An 18,489-nucleotide genomic window follows, 5' to 3' on the forward strand; every position below is an offset into this window, starting at 1 on the left:
TCGTTTACACTTTTTTACATGTCCTCAGGGACTGCCGTGTCTAGGGCACTTTACAATAGTTGGGTCTACCAGAATGCTGTGCTTGCTGTTTTTTGTTTTGGTTTGGTTTGGTTTGGTTTGGTTTGGTTTTTGCTGTACGTGGGCCTCTCACTGTTGTGGCCTCTCCCATTGCGGAGCACAGCCTCCGGACGCGCAGGCTCAGCGGCCATGGCTCACGGGCCCAGCTGCTCCGCGGCACGTGGGATATTCCCAGACAGGGACGCAAACCCGTGTCCCCTGCATCGGCAGGTGGACTCTCAACCACTGTGCCACCAGGGAAGCCCCTTAATTTGATTTTTATTCCAAATGCTAGCGTGGCAGAGGGTGGGATAAAGGTCGAAGGCATGTCTCGTAGCCCTGCTTCCCTCACTCTCCCTGGATTTCAGTTTGGCATCCAGAGATTAGGATGACAACACTTGCCTTTCGCTCACCTCACTGCTTGGTTACTAAGCTTTAAAGCAGGTGTGGTCCAGAGAGATGCTGGGGAGAGGCGAGCCATCCAGAGCTGCAAAGTGGCAACCGTAACTCAGGTGGCTTTTGCACGGTTCTCCTCTCTCAGGCACAAACTCAAGCTTGTCTGTAATTCATGGAACCCAAGGTCCACGGCGATACCAAGCAAATATATTATGTACATCAAAGCTGCATTAATTTAAAAGACTCAGGGCCTGGTGAAAGCTCACTTCAAAACAATGGAATGTGTTTTCTGTGTACACAGAAGTGCACTGGGTTCCACGGGGACACAAAAGCTAAACAGATACCACGCTTTGCCAAAAAGAAACACACATAATATAGCACGAACGAGGAGTGTGTACATGAAAACACATACGCAATCGTGCCTCACAAAGGGCAGAATTAGAAGCCATAAGCCGAGATGGAGGCTTTAAAGGTTTGAGTTGAAAACAAGAACAAAAGTTTTCAGATTTGAAGATTGTTGAGCTTTAGATTAGGTCACCAAAGAACGTGGCAGCGTTTCTGAAAGGCCTTTTCTGTCTGATGCGGACTGAATACGGTCGAAGAGAAGAACGGGGGCCCCGTGCCTCCCAAGTTCCTCCCAATCAAACATACTCATTGGAATGACCACATCACACCAGTATGTAAAACAGGAGGACCAAAGTTTTCGCAGACTCATTTCTACTCCCTGGTTTACAGCATCAGCAGTAGCAAAAGCAACCTTGTTCTGCTGGGCCAGGGATGTTCAAGGTCGTCCAGTTAATTTGGAAAGTCTCCGAGCTGTGTGTGCGTGCACGCGCATGTGTGCGTGTGTGATTAGAGAGAGAGAGACAGAGAGAGAGAGAGAGAGGGATGCAGTTGGTTAGTGTGTTTCAGTCCGTCTCAGTCTGAAAACTACTGATTTCAAATAGCTCTTGTCTGGATTGGGGGGTATGACTATCCTATTTCTTAGTCTCCAAACTTAGATAAACCACATACCTAAAATGTCATCAAGTAGAAAGGTCCTCAAAACTTAGTGAACAAATAAAACTTTATTCACTCGCATTCCGTTAATTAAGATCCCTAATGAATAAAAACTTCAAGAAGCATAACTTACACATTCTACATTAAAAATTATTATGCAACTTGGATCCCTTGTGAAAACCATTATATTTTCCTTCAGTTTATCTCATTTAGCTTAAAGGACATTTTTACATCATGTTTCAGCTTATGAAATGGACAACTTCTAGAATCAAGAAGCCAACAGTTGGGCTTCCCTGGTGGCACAGTGGTTGAGAGTCCGCCTGCCGATGCAGGGGACGCGGGTTCGTGCCCGGGTCCGGGAAGATCCCACATGCCGCGGAGCGGCTGAGCCCATGAGCCATGGCCACTGAGCCTGCGCGTCCGGAGCCTGTGCTCCGCAACGGGAGAGGCCACAATAGTGAGAGGCCCGCGTACTGCAAAAGTAAATAAATAAATAAAACAAAGAAGCCAACAATCCTCTTCTGAGCTGTTGTAGTGACGTTAGCCTGTGCTTTGGATGCCGTCGAGCTGGCAGAATTCTGCCCGGGCCCCCATGCCTCGCTCTGGGCCCGGGAAGCTGACTGTACACGTGTGAGGTCTGACTTGGGGCGTGAAAGGGGATGCATGGCCGTGACCTTCAGCTGTGCTGACAGGGCAGGTGACAGGAAGGGTTGGACTAGAGATGCACAGGGGCTGCGTGCGGACACGGGCCACCCTCCTCCACCACAAGCCCAGACAGCGGGCTTTCCCCTGGAGACGATGCAACAGACGTGCTGGGACCACCTTCTGTGCCTGGGGCGTCCTTCCTGCACTGCAGACACAGCTCTCGGGAGTCGGGTTGGGACCAGACTGTCACCTTCCAAGCCAGGCACCGCCGTGGGGCCCCAGACGCCACAGAGCTGTTCCTCGACTGCACAGGGATCTGGTGGTGGGTGGTTTATATCAAATCTGTGTTACTTAAGTCCACGTATAAATTACATATATATATATATATTTATAAAAGTCAAAATCAGAGCTCAGCTCCCACTGAATTTCCATGTGCTGGCCCTGCATGGGCCAACATGGTAGCCCCTGGCCACACGGGGTTGTTTAAATATATATTTGTTGAGTTTGAATTTAACTTAAATTAATTAAAATCACATAGTGTTGAAACTCCACACCCTCAGGCCCAGCAGCCTTTGCACCGCAGCCCCTCCTCCCGGCATGTGGTCCCCTCATCTCTCAGGTCTCTGCCCAGAGGCCACCTTCTTGGCAAGCCTGGCCCAACTGCACCTGAAGTGACCCCTGTCCTGACCGCCTGGCCCCTCATAGCACTGGCCACCAGCTGGCATCACTGATTACAGCTATTTTCCGTGTGTTTCTCTTCCGGCCCCTACGCGGTGGCGTCCCCGCCTCCTGGGCGCATCCTTCTGGTCCGAACAGCGGTGAAGTGAATAAAGAAGCTGCATTTGTTCGTGTCCCACAGGCCTGTCAGAAGTGGCCTAAGCAAAACTGTGACCATTAGAACGTCTGTCCGTGATCTGGTAAAGACTTGTCCTATGTCGTCCTCTCCGAAGTTTTGGCATCTTGAAGTTGGAGGAAGATACCTCGAAAAGCCGATATTTGACCCAGTAAGTGCCGACGGATGGAGCTCCTCAGGCCTGCGTCCCCAGGCCTCCGTGTACCGTGTGAGAGCCACGCGGCCGCAGCGAATTGGCCGCCCCTTCCCCGGCCCCGGCCTGCCCCCGAGGGTTGCTCTGCCTCAGACGCCGGACGTGATGCGTGGGTCTCTCCCACGTGGCTCATCTCGGGCTAAGGAAGGCTTTCAGGCCGGGCCGGGAGCTGAGATCAGGAACACGTTAGAAGCGCACAGCTCAGAGAGGAGCCGGCAGGTTCCTGAAGCGACCCTGTGCTGGGGCGCATCCTTCCCGGGCCCGGGGACAGCAGGGGCTGGAGGGGACCCTGTGTCCTGCTGCACGGGATCAGCTGATTTACACAGACAGGAGCAAATCCCAGCCCAGTAAGCCCACTCCTCTGGGGAGAAGTAGGTCCAGCCGCTGCAAGTGCGGGCAGGCGTGGGGATGAGGCCGCAGCCTGGAAACAGGCACAGAAGCAGCAACACACAGCTCAGAAAAAAGGTCTGGGAACTGCGTACACTTCACCCACATCATCTCCCCCCACGACGCGCACCGTTGAGAGCAAAGCAACTACCTCTAATCACCCAGAAACCATTGTTAAAGCTGTGAAAATAGAGGGGGGTAGTCTGAAATTCCCCGCCAAAGTGAAAACAAGACAAACAACAACACTGTTAAGTAAGTTGGAACTGGAAAATGTGACAGGTAAGTCTAGAGAGGTGACAGACCTTGAATCTTCCAGCCAGGTCACCCGTCTGTTCCACCCTCACCTTCGAGATTCCCCTCTCATTCACACTGAACCTGGGGGGTTAGTGTGAAGGGTCCTGGGGGTCTCCAGCTCCGCTCCCCGCTGCTCAGATGGGGGACAGGGAGCTTGAGGAGGAAGGGCTGCCGGGGCCCCGGTGCTGGCCACGGGAGAAGGGCTGTGACCAGGATTCACCCCCTCAGGCGGCCGAGGCTGGCGCCCCCCCGGCAGAAGCTGTAGCGCGAGCAGTGCCTGGGCAAGGGGGACGGCCCCTCCTACCACAGAGGGAAAGGGTCCACACGTCTCAAAGAGGGTTGGGGGTATTTGCAGAATTTGCTCCGTCTGGTCTTGGGGACAGGGCTGCAGGAGTTACGTGTCTTCAGAGGGTCCAAGTCCGTGGATCGCTGAAGGGGTCGGTCTGTCCTCTCGTCCTTCCCTCCCCCGTCTCTGCACAACCTCATGCCTGGGTGTCCCTGACCCTCCCACCTTCCTACCCACTCGGTCCCCTCACGCTGCCCAGGACGCTGGTCCTATGAACCCAGTCCAAGATGTTCCTAATTTCCAAACCTTTTCTCCGCATCAGAATGGACTTCAACTCCGCCATTCAGGACCCTCATAGGTGACAGGCCAACGAAGCTGGCAATTCCGGCAGACATTTCAACACCTGGTGCTATAACGAGCCCTCAAACCTCAGCAAACCAGCGCAGAGGAGGGAGGCTCCGAACAGCAACAGCAGCTCCAAGTGGCTGTCAGGCAGCAACCGTGGTGGGTGCAGAGCTGGACGCCCGGCTGGGACTGGTCTAGAACGGGCCGTGGCGGCGAGGACGGGCAGGTCTGGCTGCTGTGGAAGGCATCCTGGGATGGCGTCCCGCCCTGTCACCTAGCAACAAGATGATGTGGAGGAAACACCAGCCTCTCTGGGGCTCCGTGGTGTCACCTTCGGAAGGACAGTAGGTGACACCTCCTTCTCACAGGGCCCCTGTGGGCATGAAATGAGGACTGACAGCCGCAGGCCACGAGACTGGCCACCGGGGCTGTTATTCTGTGTTCACTCGATGGGGTGTGTGCAGTGACCACCACTTTTGCTTCTTTCCTGTAGTTGCTGCGGCTATTAAAACACCATCATCTTCTCATTAGGATCTAATATATCATCACATTTCTGTAGTTACAAGTCAAAAGTGAATGTTGATATTTATTTCTGTAATCAAAAAGGAAACACCTATTAATGCCGTAAGAAACTGTGGCCTTTGGTGATTTGAAACCCACGAGGGTGGACTCTTAGACCACGTCTTCTCTGACCTGGTAAATCTAGAGCAGTTTCTGCTTTGAAGAAGTGTCTCTGTATTTGTATTCTTGTGTTTTATTTATTTATTTTTTTTAGTCAGTTTTCTATTTGCTAGCCTACGGCCTATTTTAATGGCTAGAAAGAACAGTAGTAACACAATCAGGTTTAGGACTAGACACTGGAAGAATTAAAAGGTGCATCAGACATATTTTTTAGAGACAAAATACTAAATGAAGCCAGTGCTTATATTTATAAAGTTATAATCCACAGAGTTCTGACCACAGCAAATTCCGGTCGTGAAGATGGAGACAAAATACCATACATGGCTCCATTTTTTGAAAGAAATGCTTTTGGTTTTCTAATTGTAGCTACTGAGCCTAAATTGTTTATAACAATCTGATTCAAAGGAGATAAAATTCAGACCTACGACGTTTTACAGCACTCACACAGGAATCCAAAAATGCATGTAATTACAGTAAAAACAAGGTTCTTGTTTGATGAGGAAACACTAGGGAGACCCTGAGCCACTGAACCGCCTGCGCTTCTGGGCGCAGGTTCCTCCCCTCGGAGGGGGGGCCGGGTCTCCTCCAAGTTCCACCCAGGTGCGGCCATCCTGTGAGCCCCTCCCAAAGGCAGAGCCCTGGGCCGGCCCCCACCGGCAGGTGCCTTTCCCTCCTGTTACCGCACAGCTTTGCCAGAGAAGAGGCTCGAGATAGAAAACCAACAAAAGGACACTGAGACACCTTGGCCTTCTCCTTAAACCTCTGTCTGAGTAGCCGTGTTCTTTTATTTAGAATGTGGGCCTGAACTTTAAAATAACTTCCTGGTAAAATGCCTTTTCTCATCACAAGTGCACTCTCCCTGTTTCCTGGATCGCCGATCACAGGAAGAACTCCTCCACTGACTCCTGAATCTCTTTGGGTTGGCAATTGAGTTCGTGGACTGTCGGTTCTATGTTGTTAATGCCTGGCTGGCCCAGAACACTCTGGCCTGTTTCCCGCAGCCAACTTCCACACGCGGGCCATTTCATTCTGAGCCGCAGGAAAGGCACAGCTAGAGGGGTAAACTGCCTGAAAGCACAAGACCGGAGAGGGATTCCAGAAGCTCGCGGTGAATGACTTGAATTCTGGAGGCCGCAGCTTAGAAGCTTCTTGCTGACAGGCTGCCTGGTGGATCCCTTCCATCCGCCCACATCATTAAGGCTGGACTTTATCTCACATGCGTTTTGGAAGAGTTAAATACCAATAACTTGAAAACGTCCATTAACCTGCCAGGATTTTCAGCCTCTCGTGCAGTCTCTCCAGACATCCCCATCCGGCAGCCTCGGGGGGCATGGAAGCTGGTGACCAGGAGGGAGAGCTGAGCCTTGCTCCACCGACGCTAACCCAGTGTCCCTTGTCCCCAGATCTCTCCTACAAGTACGCAAAGTCCTCCACGTCTGCTGTGTGGGCCCGGCCTCCCCGGAGACCTGCCACCAGGCGTGCAGGGCTCGTTCACTGTGCGGGTCTTTATGCGGCACAGAATTCTCGTGGTTCCAGTGAGGGCTCAGGCCTGGCTCGGGCCGCCAGCGTCACCCAGCCAGTAACAGCAAAGGCCCGGCCTGGACCAGGAGGTATAAGTTCCCCCGTGACTGTCACCCTGATGTGGCTACGCAGCAAGGGGCAGCCTGCAGGGTCCAGGTCTTCAGAAGGGAAAGGACCCCCCAGCTTGTTCACAGGCTCCCTCGCCTGTGTGGCCGGGAGGCCGTGTGAAGAAGCGTGTCCACCTTCCTTTAATCTCCTTGTAAAGCGATAAGGTCACCTGGCAAGGAGTGGAGACATGAACAGTGTATGATTGGAAAGCTGAGCCACGTCCCTGTTCTGTGCGACGCTGAGGGGAAACCACTTCCTCTTTGGGGCAAATGAGTGGAAGCTCATCCTGAGATTCTGAATTTGGAGAATTAATGAAAATCATGCACATGACAAGTGTGGTAGAAGGTGGGGAGCTTCAGAAACTGTGGGCCCCGTCAGCATCAGGCTCCCGTGCAGCCTTCACGGTGGTTTAGATGCCGGGGTGCAGGGCATAGCCTCTCTGCCCTGACCCGCTCCTACTCCAAGCTCTTCACGTGACGGGAGAGAGCGAGGAGGAAACCAGGACAATGCCACCTCTTACCTGACTCGGCTTCTGCCTAGAATCAACTTGCAAAATGCTTCCAGCGGGTGCACGTGGTGCCTTGTTTTCAACCACAACATGTAGGTTCATCTGGTGGTTGGTTCTTGGTGGGTGCAGTGGCGCTGGCTCCCCCAAAACGCCAGTTTCGTGCAGAGGTGACGCAGCCTGGTTATCTAGAGGCCGCTTCTCTGATCAGCCCACGAATGTAAAGACAAAAGTGCACAAATTGAGAGGAGAATCTAAGTCACACTTTCAAGGGCCCCTGAAGGCAGGGGTGCCTTTGAGTCTTGAGAGCTTAGCCCTGAGCCGTGTCGGGTGTGCATGTTGGGTGAACACTTCCCTGGGGTTTCTGATGCGTTCGCTGGTTTTGTTTTCCTCCCTCTTGACGGTCTTTGGGAAAACGCGTATCCTTATTCTCAGGAGATTGATTCCTAGGAATTATCCAGAAGAGATACAATATTTGTTTGGTGCAATTAGTGGTGCTCTCTGACTTATACACGGCCAATTTGATTTGCTGAGGTTTGGAGAGATGTGTTAGATTTCAAAACTGTGCTGGCTCTGCGTGGGGGTTGCAAGGACGCTGTTCTCTGTTATTGATGCGCCGATGTCCAAGCCCGGTTCACCAACAAAAGCCTGGTCGAGGAGACACAGCACAAAATCCATGAAGAAAACACTCGGGGGTCCCGAGTCAGCTCTGAGTCAGCTGGCATCTTCTACGAATCAATACGCCTCATTTCCTCATTAATAAGCTTTAAAAGTTCTTCTTACTCTGGTTGATTTAATCATAGAAACAAAGGGTATATTTGAAAATGGCAGGCAGTTAACCAAATGCGAACTGAAGTAGGGGAGGGGTCCATCTGAGACTCCATTTAGTATTGTCTATATTTTGCAATATACGTGGTAGCGGTCACGTAACGTAAGGGAGAGAGATCGTCCCAGCTATGCCTTTAGTGTTGAACGGAATACATTTCAGATGAAACACGGGGGTTTCCTGTCATTTTTAACTTGGCCTTTTTTTTACTGAGTTTTCCTAAATCTTTTTTGAGATTGGATATGACACTTGTTCACAGGTTGTTTCCGCCAGCTCACCACAGTTTTCCCGAGGCTGTGGGGTGGGTGCTCGGTAGTGTGTCACCGAGTCATCAGAGTCCTGCTTTTCGTGGGCATCTGGTCACTGCGTACTTTCCCCACCCACCCTCTCCAACCTGCTGAGATACCTCAGCGCATCAGGGTTCCCTTCTAAGCTTTGGCTGGGGCATTCCTCTTGCTTCACAGTGTATCTTGAGAAGTTGTCACTAAGGTAGAAAATTCAAAACCACTCCCAGCCCCAACGTGTGTTCCTGATACTGACCGCCCAGAGTCAGTGTCGGCGCATCCCTGCAGGACCCTCCAGAACCAGAGCATCACCGTGAAAACAGTTTAAAAGCGATCGGTGTGCACATCTGCTTTCAAGTCGGCGACGAGTTCACGAACTCTTAGAAAGCCTAGTCATACGATGAGCATAATTATTATGCGTCTGGTTGGGCTGTCAATAAAGAAGGCCAATAAAAGAAGTGATGCTGAACATTTAGAAGTAATGGAAAAGTAATATTTTAAAATTATACTTATCCTATAGAGTGGTTGCTTTGAATATTAATTCAGGAAATTCGTCATTTGCAGCAGGTGTTTTAATGGCCTACCGTGCTGTGAGCGCACCGCGTTTTCTTTCTGCTGCCACTGTCCTTGGACCTGCAGGTGGGCCTCCGGGTCCTGTGACGTGACGGGCTGGGCGTAACACGTGCCCTGAGCTCGCCGTCCGCACTGTTGCAGCTACAAGTTCTAGCCACTTTTTCCTCTTCTTTTCTTCTTTGTCCTTTTTTTTTTTTCATTTTCTTTGCAGAAGGCCATCAGCTGAACTGTCACAGCGCTCGCATAATGCAGGACGCAGAGAAGGATGACAACAATAACGACGAGTACGACAACTACGATGAGCTGGTGGCCAAGTCCCTGCTGAACCTGGGCAAGATCGCCGAGGACGCGGCGTACCGGGCGCGGACCGAGTCAGAGATGAACAGCAACACGTCCCACAGCCTGGAGGACGACAGTGACAAGAACGAGACCCCCGGCCGGAAGGGCGAGCTCAGCCTGGACCTGGACAGCGACGTGGTCAGGGAGACGGTGGACTCGCTGAAGCTGCTGGCCCAGGGCCACGGCGCGGTGCTGGGGGACCACGTGGGCGAGCGCGGCTACGCAGATGCGCTGGCGCCGCCCGAGAGCAGGAGCCTGAACTACACGACGCTGGGCAAGGCCGCCAACAACGGGCTGGCGGAGAAGCTGGTGGAGGAGAGCGACGAGGAGGTGTGTCTGAGCAGCCTGGAGTGCCTGCGCAACCAGTGCTTCGACCTGGCGCGCAAGCTGAGCGAGGGCAGCCCCCAGGAGCGGCCTCCGCAGCCCGGTGCCGGCCCCCGCCCACACGGCCGCCAGGACGACGACTTCCCAGGAAGGACGCCCGACCGCAGCTACTCGGACATGATGAACCTGATGAGGCTGGAGGAGCAGCTGAGCCCCAGACCCAGAACTTTCTCCAGCTGCGTCAAGGAGGATGGGTACCGCGAGAGGGAGGACGACGCCACCTCTGTGAACTCGGACAGGTCGGAGGAGGTGTTCGACATGACCAAGGGCAACCTGACCCTCCTGGAGAAAGCCATTGCCCTGGAAACCGAGCGGGCCAAGGCCATGAGGGAGAAGATGGCGGTGGAGGCGGGAAGGAGGGACAGTCTGAGGTCCTACGAGGACCAGTCACCGCGACCGCTCCCCGGGGAGGAGAGGAAGCCTAAGTCCGGTGACAGCCATGTCAAAAAGCCATACTATGGTAAAGGTAATATTTCTACCTAACGTAAGTTGCCTCATGAAAGCGTGCGCTAGGGTAAAGCTGTCAGGGGTATTAGGGGCTACAGTGCAGGGGGCGCATCCCACTCCATTACATCACGCACGCATGTTTCTTAGAGTTGATTCCAGAGTTATATTTTGTGATTACGTCTCTGAAGAGCAAATGAAATATCTGTCTGAGAAATACACAAAGCAGCTGGATAACATGACATTTCAGTGGAAAACGCATGCCTTGGAAAGATAGGGTCAGAGCACAAGCCCATCACGTGAGGGAAAACATTAGGGTGAGCCTGTGTTCTTACAGATGACCTGCAATCCGTGTGGAGTGGCGGGGGTTTATGTGACAAAAAGTCCATCAGGGATGAAGCACGTATTGGGTAAATTGCATTGAATAGGTGGTATCGTGATTTATAAAATGATCATCAAATGTCAGTTATCGATGAAACCTCCCCCACAGAAAACACCCCTGACAGAAATTGAACAGTAACAGGATGACTGATAGCGTAAGACAAGGGCAGTGACGGCACGTTCATTATCTTAAGGTAGTGAGGAATGGGAACCGTTTGCTACGCACGGCCTGGCGTGTCCCAGGCGCAGATCAGTCACCATCCCTTTAGTGTACTCGCCCCCTCACTGTTCCATCCCATCATGGAAACAGTTATGGTGCTTGCTTCATTGGGAGACACTCGAAACCAGGCACTGTGATAGTTCCAACCAGGTTTCCACCTGTGAACTTTGTGGGCACGTGTTTGCATAGATCTGTAAATTCAACCACGTGCATACGGAGCCACTACACCTAATACGTATGTTTCCACCCTGAATGATTGACTTCATGCTTCCAGTAACAGCTGCATCCTCTTTCAATACGAGGTGGATGATAATTTGACCTCGTGTAGGACCTTGTGAATATTTCAATTACGAGACTCTCAGAACTAAGTGAGAAGCACCTTCAAGGGTGAAATTGGTGATTCCCTAAATTCTTCCATATTAGTACCAAAATGTTTTTCTGTTTTGTATATTGTTCCATTTCTGATTAATATTGAGTTTCCTTAGAATGAGGTTCAAGAATCTGGTTTGAGAATCCGTTGCTACGGAAACATCAAAGGATCAGAACCTCCTTCTTCTGCGGTTACACAGGTGTGTATTCTCCTCTCCACGTGTGCACGTGCCTCCAGGGGCACCTTGGGCTTCGCTCTAACCAAACCCCAGGTGGAGATGAACCTTAGCCAGAGGCCCGTCGGGTTCTGGATGTGGCCGGTGCGTGGGTGCTGGCCATCGTTTCAGTAAAGCAGGTGCAGGCCAGACTGAGGAAGGCTCATGTGTTAAAGGCCACGGAGTGAGGCATCAAGCTTGCTTTGGGTGTTGCCGAGACCAGGAGACGCAGCTTGTGTGTCTATAACTAGAGTGCAATCTCTTAGAAATCTTTAGCTGGATATTGGAGACTCACATAGGAACTGGACACTTTTAGGAAGAAACAGTGTCCTTTCTCATGGGCTGGCTCAGGTAGACAAATGTGGTAGCGTTCTGTTTGGGATTCTGCAGAGTGCATTTCAGGACTGAGTCTGGGCATGAGAAAGCAGCGCTTTACTTACTGAGGAAACATGCGGGCTCACGTGGACCCGATGCTGCCGTGCCTTCTTTGGTCTCTGTGGTTCCTTTCAACCCACCAGCTTGCTGTAGATTTTGACCCATTTTGTTTTGTTATTCTTGTTATTTTCTTTTATTCTGTTTTTGGCAAGAAGTGGAATTCAAATCACTTGCTTCCCCTGAATAAATGGGGACAGCATGGCAACAAACAGTAAAAGCCCCAAACCAGGATGTGCTTCTTTCCCCCGAAATGGGGGAAGGGTTGGGGATTTGGACTTTCCAGATGAGTCGGAAAGCACTGATTTCTGCCTCTCCCCAGTTTTTCCAGATCTTCCTCCTCTGATCAAAGTGAGTCACCATTTCTTATCAGTGTGGTCCACATCACTTCCAAATTTCTTTTGAAGACGTCCGTAGTTATATTCAAAACCAAATAAATAAAGCCAAGCAAGGACAGCAAAATGGGGCAAGGAGCTGAATGCCCTCCTTATTAAAAAAAAAAAAAAAGCTATGTGCTCTCTTACCAACACAGGCACATAGCACATCATCAATCTATTGTCAGCTTCTCTGGTATTTTATTAAACATGGAGAGAACACTCACACCAATTCTCATTCATACACAATCTTCTCAAACTGATTTGAATTATAAATGAGTAACCTTTCCAAAAGCTTGAGCTGAAACAAAAGAAGTTCATCACAGGGACTTCCCTGGCGGTCCAGTGGTTAAGAATCTGAGCTTCCAGTGCAGGGGGTGCAGGTTCAATCCCTGGTCAGGGAACAAAGATCCCACATGCTGCGTGGAGCGACCCAAAGATATTTAAAAAAACAAGTTCATCACACAACGTCCTCTGGCTTTCTTCTCCTCAAGCAGCTGACGGAAAGGGAGGAAGGGCGCAGCCTAAACACAGCACACAGTTTTTTCTAGACATCGTTGCAGGGTTTTTGGTTGAATCATTGGCCTGTTTGCTTGCTTAGTTGTTTAACGTTTTTTCCAAGATTTGCTTTCAAGATGAACTGGGATTGCAAGAAGGGAGAAAGCAAGGGGTTGGGGGTGTTGGTGAAGGCAGAGGAGACACGCCTCCACCAGGACGCAGGCATCGAGAGGAGAGTACACACTTGGTGTTTCCAAAACTGCAGTAGACGGAGCCACACGGCGTTTGCACAAATCTGTGCTTAACTTCAGAACACTTTCGAAATCGTGAAATAATATAATTTGTTAGGAAACTGTAAACATACTCGTGAAAAAGAGTCGCTTAATGGTCACTAGTAGAGCTTACGTTTATCCTTTAAGAGTCCTTTATATCTAGTCTGTGGTTTTAAATTATATCTCTAGTTTATGACCTTAACTAATATTTTCCGTGGAACTGTTACTGCGCACTTACTGCTTTACATTTGCCTTCATTCAGTTGTACCGCTATTATTATGAAATTACTCAAAAGGCAATAAGATGCGGAGCTTTTCGGTTGCACGTGTAAGAGAAGCTCCAATAAGATATTTAGAAATGAAGTCACCACAGCATAGGTTTAGATTTGTCTTCAGAGATGATTATCTATAAATAATGGTGGGAAGCAGCCCATTGTTATATCTAGGACACTACCCTCAACGCCATCACCGGTTTAAGAGGTTCCAGGACCTTAAAGACACATTTCAGAGAATAGAATATTAGCTAAAAATAAAAGGAGGGGTTTTTATATAAACATAAAAGTCTTTATATATGCCTGTGAGTCCTTTGTCTGTTTCAAGTTCACATGAATGACTTGAGAAAAAAGCCCATAAAAGTTCCAAAATTTTTAAACCAATCTTTTTTCTTGAGATAAAATGAATTCTTCGCCAAAAGTAAACATCTATTTTCCAGTGATCGTGATTGGCCTGATTAATGAGGTATCACTATAAAAATATTAAAGCCTTAAAGAAATTGTAACCATAGCATCCCTGGGCCAAACTCCCAGGAACTGCCATCTATCGATCATCTGTGCACCCGGTTTTGAAAACGGGCTCAAAACTAGTGTTGCACACACTCCTGGGACTATTTGGTCTGGGTTTTGGGAGTTATTTCCTGCACATTTATGAACTGTGGTCAGTTCTGGATGTAGAAATAATTTTGTTAGCAAGGCCATTGCATTTCTGGCATGTGCCATTCGAGTTTTGACCAAACGTCTGCTCTGCTCCTCCCCGACTGGCACTGCAGAGCCCACGGGCTGCCTAGAAGCATCACCTCTTAGTTTTGTGCATGCACGCACAGCTGTCAGAGCCTGCCTCTGGTTCCAAGTACAGACGAGGAGATCAAAACAAATTATTGCTCCAGCAGCTTCTGAAACATTTTTGATTGCCCATCACCTCTGTCAGGTGGGACTTCCACCATTTCGGTCATTTGCTTGCAGTGCCTTCTGAGAGTTCAGCTGGTCTTGAGAAAAGCGCTGAATTGGCGTGCTAAGGACAGGGTTGCAGGAGAAGTGTCAGCACAGGTAAAACTGTGCAACTAGTAGCACATGCAATCAGAGCGCTCAGTAAGAAAGAAGCTCTGCTCAAGAGCTTAAATGGCATTACGTTTCCTGGTTGGATGTCACGAAGCAGTTGCTGAAGGATCACGGAAACATTTTGTTCTCTGAGAAGGTCACTGTCTCATCATTATTTATGTTGATTTCTTTGAGCAACGGCTTATCATGTAACACACGGGAAACAATTAATCAAGAGTTCAGGTAGGGAGAGCCTTTTTCTCTTTAGTGTCGAAAGTAAAATATGTTATGATTCATGATTACATCGTTTAAGGTTAAAAATTCACCCCAAACCAAAGAACTACCCACGGATGTCACAGTCTGTCCCCGACACCTGCTTTGTTTCTTTATTGATCAAGGTCTCTTCGGTTGTTAAATTTTCACATTTGTCTTCAGCTGGTAAGAAATTCATTCTATTGACACCTGTTGTCGCTTTTAGATCCCTCGAGAGCAGAAAAGAAAGAGAGCAAGTGCCCCACCCCCGGGTGCGATGGAACGGGCCACGTAACCGGGCTTTATCCACATCACCGCAGTCTGTCCGGATGCCCGCACAAAGATAGGGTCCCTCCAGAAAGTAAGTCCGTGTTTCACCAGCGCCCTGGAGCGCGCACACCTGTGACTCGTTTCTGCATCCTCGCCTCTGTCATTTCCATCTCTGGTCAGTGCAACCTGACTTAGGTGTCCCCTCCTTGTCCGGGAGGGCAGCTCAGCCAGGACCAGGGCTCTACCCACCCTGCAGCCTCCAGCATTTCCTCGGCGTGGTCCCCGTAGACCTGCCCCAGGACCCGGGCTCACCATCCAGTGTTGCTTTCTGCAGCTCGGGCCCCGAGCAGCCGGCCGGGGCTCTGGTCCTTACTTCATTTCTAACTTGCTCTGTGACCCCCAAGCCAGTCACTTCTCTCCTTTTCTCCTCACAAATTGTAGAACTGAATTTAGATAGTCTCTGAGCCATCCGTGCAGCACTACACGGCTTTGAATCCCTGAGGCAAATGGCCTCGAGACGTTCTTTGCCCACAGTTATCTGAATTTCTCCACTTCCGCGAACCAGTACTTACGTGTTACTGCATTTTACTCATAAAATCTATTTCATGTTGTCCCGACATTTCTACACAATAAAATCTTAAGTAAGAGGGTTTAACTTGGGTGGGTTTGGACCTTACACACCCGTTTTAATTAGTTAAGTTCTGAGAACATGCACTTGACCTATGGAGACAACTAAATTTCTTTTAGAACTGAAATGATGAGCCCTTTTTTTGTTTATCTTTCTCTCGGCATATAAGGTATGCCAACTATTTAGGTAGAGTTAGGATGGATGGCTCAGAAGAAAGGCACATTTTCAGAAATGGCTCTGTGTGAGATCCTGACTTCAAGTCTAAGGCGGTAGGGATTTTCCTCATTCCGTGAGACACGGTTTCTACGGGGGGGAAACGTCATAGCTCGGCTTGTTCGTGACAATGACCAGCTGAGTGGTGACGTTGCTTCCCCATCACAACGGTCAGCCTTGGAAGTACAGAGAAAAGCTCGTAGCTTAGAAAACAGCTTTAGCAGAGTGTTTTCAGGTGACGTATTTGTAGAAGCTACTGTGGCTCCAGGTTTGCAAGTGGCCCCTGGCAACAGTAAAGCCATGTTTCTCAGAACCGCCTTGTGGGCAAAGGCGCAGTGTTGCGGCCACAGCGGATTGGAGAGGGGCCGCGCCCGTGTGTTACATGAGCAGGGGTAGCTCGCTTCACCCACAGCAGCTTCTGCCCCAGCACCCCCTGCGGCCGGGCACCCCGCTGGCTGGCACCCATCTAATCCCAATAAACCCTGCAGGGGGTATTGGCCCTGTTGTCAGATGAGGGACATGAAGGCCAGAGGGTCACCGCCTCTCCCGGGAAGCAGCACAGCACCCAGCGCCCTGAAGATGCTCAGAGCTTTCTGAGCTGGTCCGAGCAGAGAACTGAGCTCAGACCTAAACCCACCTCCGTCCCAACCCTGAGCTCCTCTGTCTCCACGGAGACCTGGGTTTGACGTTTCGAGTTCAGTCTTAACAAGCTGTGTGTCGCGGGGTGGGTGACACGCTCTGTACTTCTTGTCCTCATCTACAAAGAGGGCATTAGGACCAAGCAGTAATGTTTGAAGAAGAAAGGGCTTCTTTGTGCACTGTTTCTTTGAGACATCAAAGTAGAACATCAGTGCCTTCTCATCTGAGCAATCCTCCTGACTCCATATTTTCACAAGAAGCGTCTAAATGCAGTCAGACGAGGCCTGTGTCCTGACCAGCTGCACCCGAACCTGCTCACGCAGACCCGGTCAGATCACACCTCGCCTCACCTTTGCTCACGTGACGTGGGGACTCAGCTCTGACACCAGAGTTACAGACACCTCCCAGAGCACCCACAGAAAATCGCTTCTAAAGATTTACTCATACGCAATTTTTTATAGGACCATAAACATGTAAAAGAATTAAAGGACTCCATAGAAGATACGTCTCTCTTTTTCTACTTTTTATTTTTTAGCTTTTTCTGGGCTACTGTCCCCTACTCACATTTCCGTTCACTTGAATTCCACAAAGTAGCCTGCACCCAGTTTGAAACATACTGTGTTAGACACACAGAGGACACACCACAGATGAGACACAGCTCTGGCCTCCCCCCGGAACTCCCGACCCAGCCGAGGAGGGGGCGTGAGACAGTACGGCCACAGCGTAACCGAGCTCCAGCCCCTGCTGTGGGCATCAGGGACCGTGGCCTCCCGCAGACTTCACTGGGGCGACGCTTGTGCCAGTCCTGCGTGAGAGAGAAAACCCACGGCATTTTCTAAAAGCCGTCGTAACGGTCCACACGGGAGACCAGGGCAGAAAGGAGGCAGTGGCAGAGGGACAGAGACAGGCTGGCAGGACAGGCCATGAGAAGGAGAAAGGGAGGGAGATTGAGAAGACGTCTAGGTGTCTCCCTGGTCCATGGCAAGGGCGATAAACCGGGCATCAAGCCAGGGCCACGTCCAATAGGGGAACGAACGCTTGGATTTTTCCAACTGAAGCTGGAAGTTGTGTGTGATTCCCGCAGGGTGCTGGAGGGCCGGCCTGGACACCTGGAGGAGGCCAGGCATACAGGTGGCCGTGTCTGTCCTCCGCAGTGTTCGTAGAAACGGGATGAAACTGCCTGGAGGGGAGACCTCGACGGAGGCTGAGCAGCAGCCCAGACTGGGGGAGGTGCAGAGGGCGGCGGGTTTGCTGGGAAAAGCTGACAGCTGACACCTGAGAGAGAGGCGTGAGCCGCAGAGGAAGCTGGAAGCGTGTAGGCACAGAGCAGCACAGATCCCGTCCCAGGGCCGGCCAGGGTGAGGACCGAGTGGGAGTCGGCAGGACAGGGCGGTCCACACCGCAGGCGAGCACGGAAGCCGCGTGCCATCCCCGGAGGAATCTTAATAGTTGAAGAGTTTAGCATAAAAGGAAAGGAACGAGGGGAGGGCTGTGTGGTGTGATAAGATGATAACGATAACGTGTCAGGAAAGGATGGGGAAGGAAGGGTCATTCCCTGAAGGAAGAGGGTGGGCAGGTCAGAGCGCAGACTGAGGAGGGGAGGGAGGGTCCCCCGGAGAGGAGACCCCAAGCCCGCTCCAGCCGGGTCCCAGCACAGAGCGAGCCCCAGATCAGCTCTCCACAGATGGGGCATCGATCACCTGCACGGACGATGCAGCTGTGACCGCTGAAAAGATGAAACCAAAATGAACCTGGCCAGGGCTGAGGAGAGCAGGTGTAAGGGCCACATGGGGAGGAAATAGGAGGGAGGTTTCAGGGGAAAGAGGGAGGTTGTTCTGGAGATGAGAGAAACTGTAGGAAATAACGATTACATAACGAGCTCGGGCAGATCGTGGTCACCTGCTACCAGGTGACCCTCGCCGCAGGGAAGGTCCAGCAGCCTCGCTACAGCTTGTGCTGTGGAGCTCGGAGACCGCTGGGCTGGGGCCCGTGCTGGGGGTCGGCTCTCTTGACCCAGCAGCACTGCTCACCCCCCAGCTGTCCCCACAGTCCAGAGCAGCGAGTGGTCGCTGAGGACCAGAAAGGGAAAGACAGGAGACAGTCCAGGCCCATGACCATGGCGGGGAAATTTGAATGCGGTCTCCGGGCAGTGGGCAGTAGCTTCCCTGCCCTACGGTCCACGCCTTCCGTCTCCCACCGGGTCTTACATGGGGGCCCGCAGAGCACTTCCTCCCTCCCTCCCTCATAGAATAAATAAGAAGGTACCCAGTTCCTAGACGGAGAGTCATCATCTA

The 18,489-nt window shown here is 51.0% G+C and overlaps 1 protein-coding gene across 2 annotated transcripts in view; it reads left to right on the top strand.

Moving 5' to 3' along the window:
• MYT1L (myelin transcription factor 1 like) overlaps positions 1-18,489 on the top strand; it is a 137,188-nt gene that overhangs the window by 32,726 nt on the left and 85,973 nt on the right. The window contains exons 5-6 of one of the 2 annotated variants that reach the window (XM_027113907.1): positions 9,165-10,142; positions 14,672-14,806. In XM_027113907.1, the coding sequence (XP_026969708.1) occupies positions 9,165-10,142; positions 14,672-14,806 (1,113 nt within the window). The remainder of the gene's footprint in view (positions 1-9,164; positions 10,143-14,671; positions 14,807-18,489) is intronic. The other variant, XM_027113908.1, reaches the window with a different exon arrangement.

Source organism: Aethalodelphis obliquidens, unplaced genomic scaffold (genome assembly GCF_003676395.1).
Source record: "Aethalodelphis obliquidens isolate GAN/ISIS:26980383/991018 unplaced genomic scaffold, ASM367639v1 scaffold12, whole genome shotgun sequence".
Taxonomy (NCBI): Eukaryota; Metazoa; Chordata; class Mammalia; order Artiodactyla; family Delphinidae; genus Aethalodelphis; species Aethalodelphis obliquidens.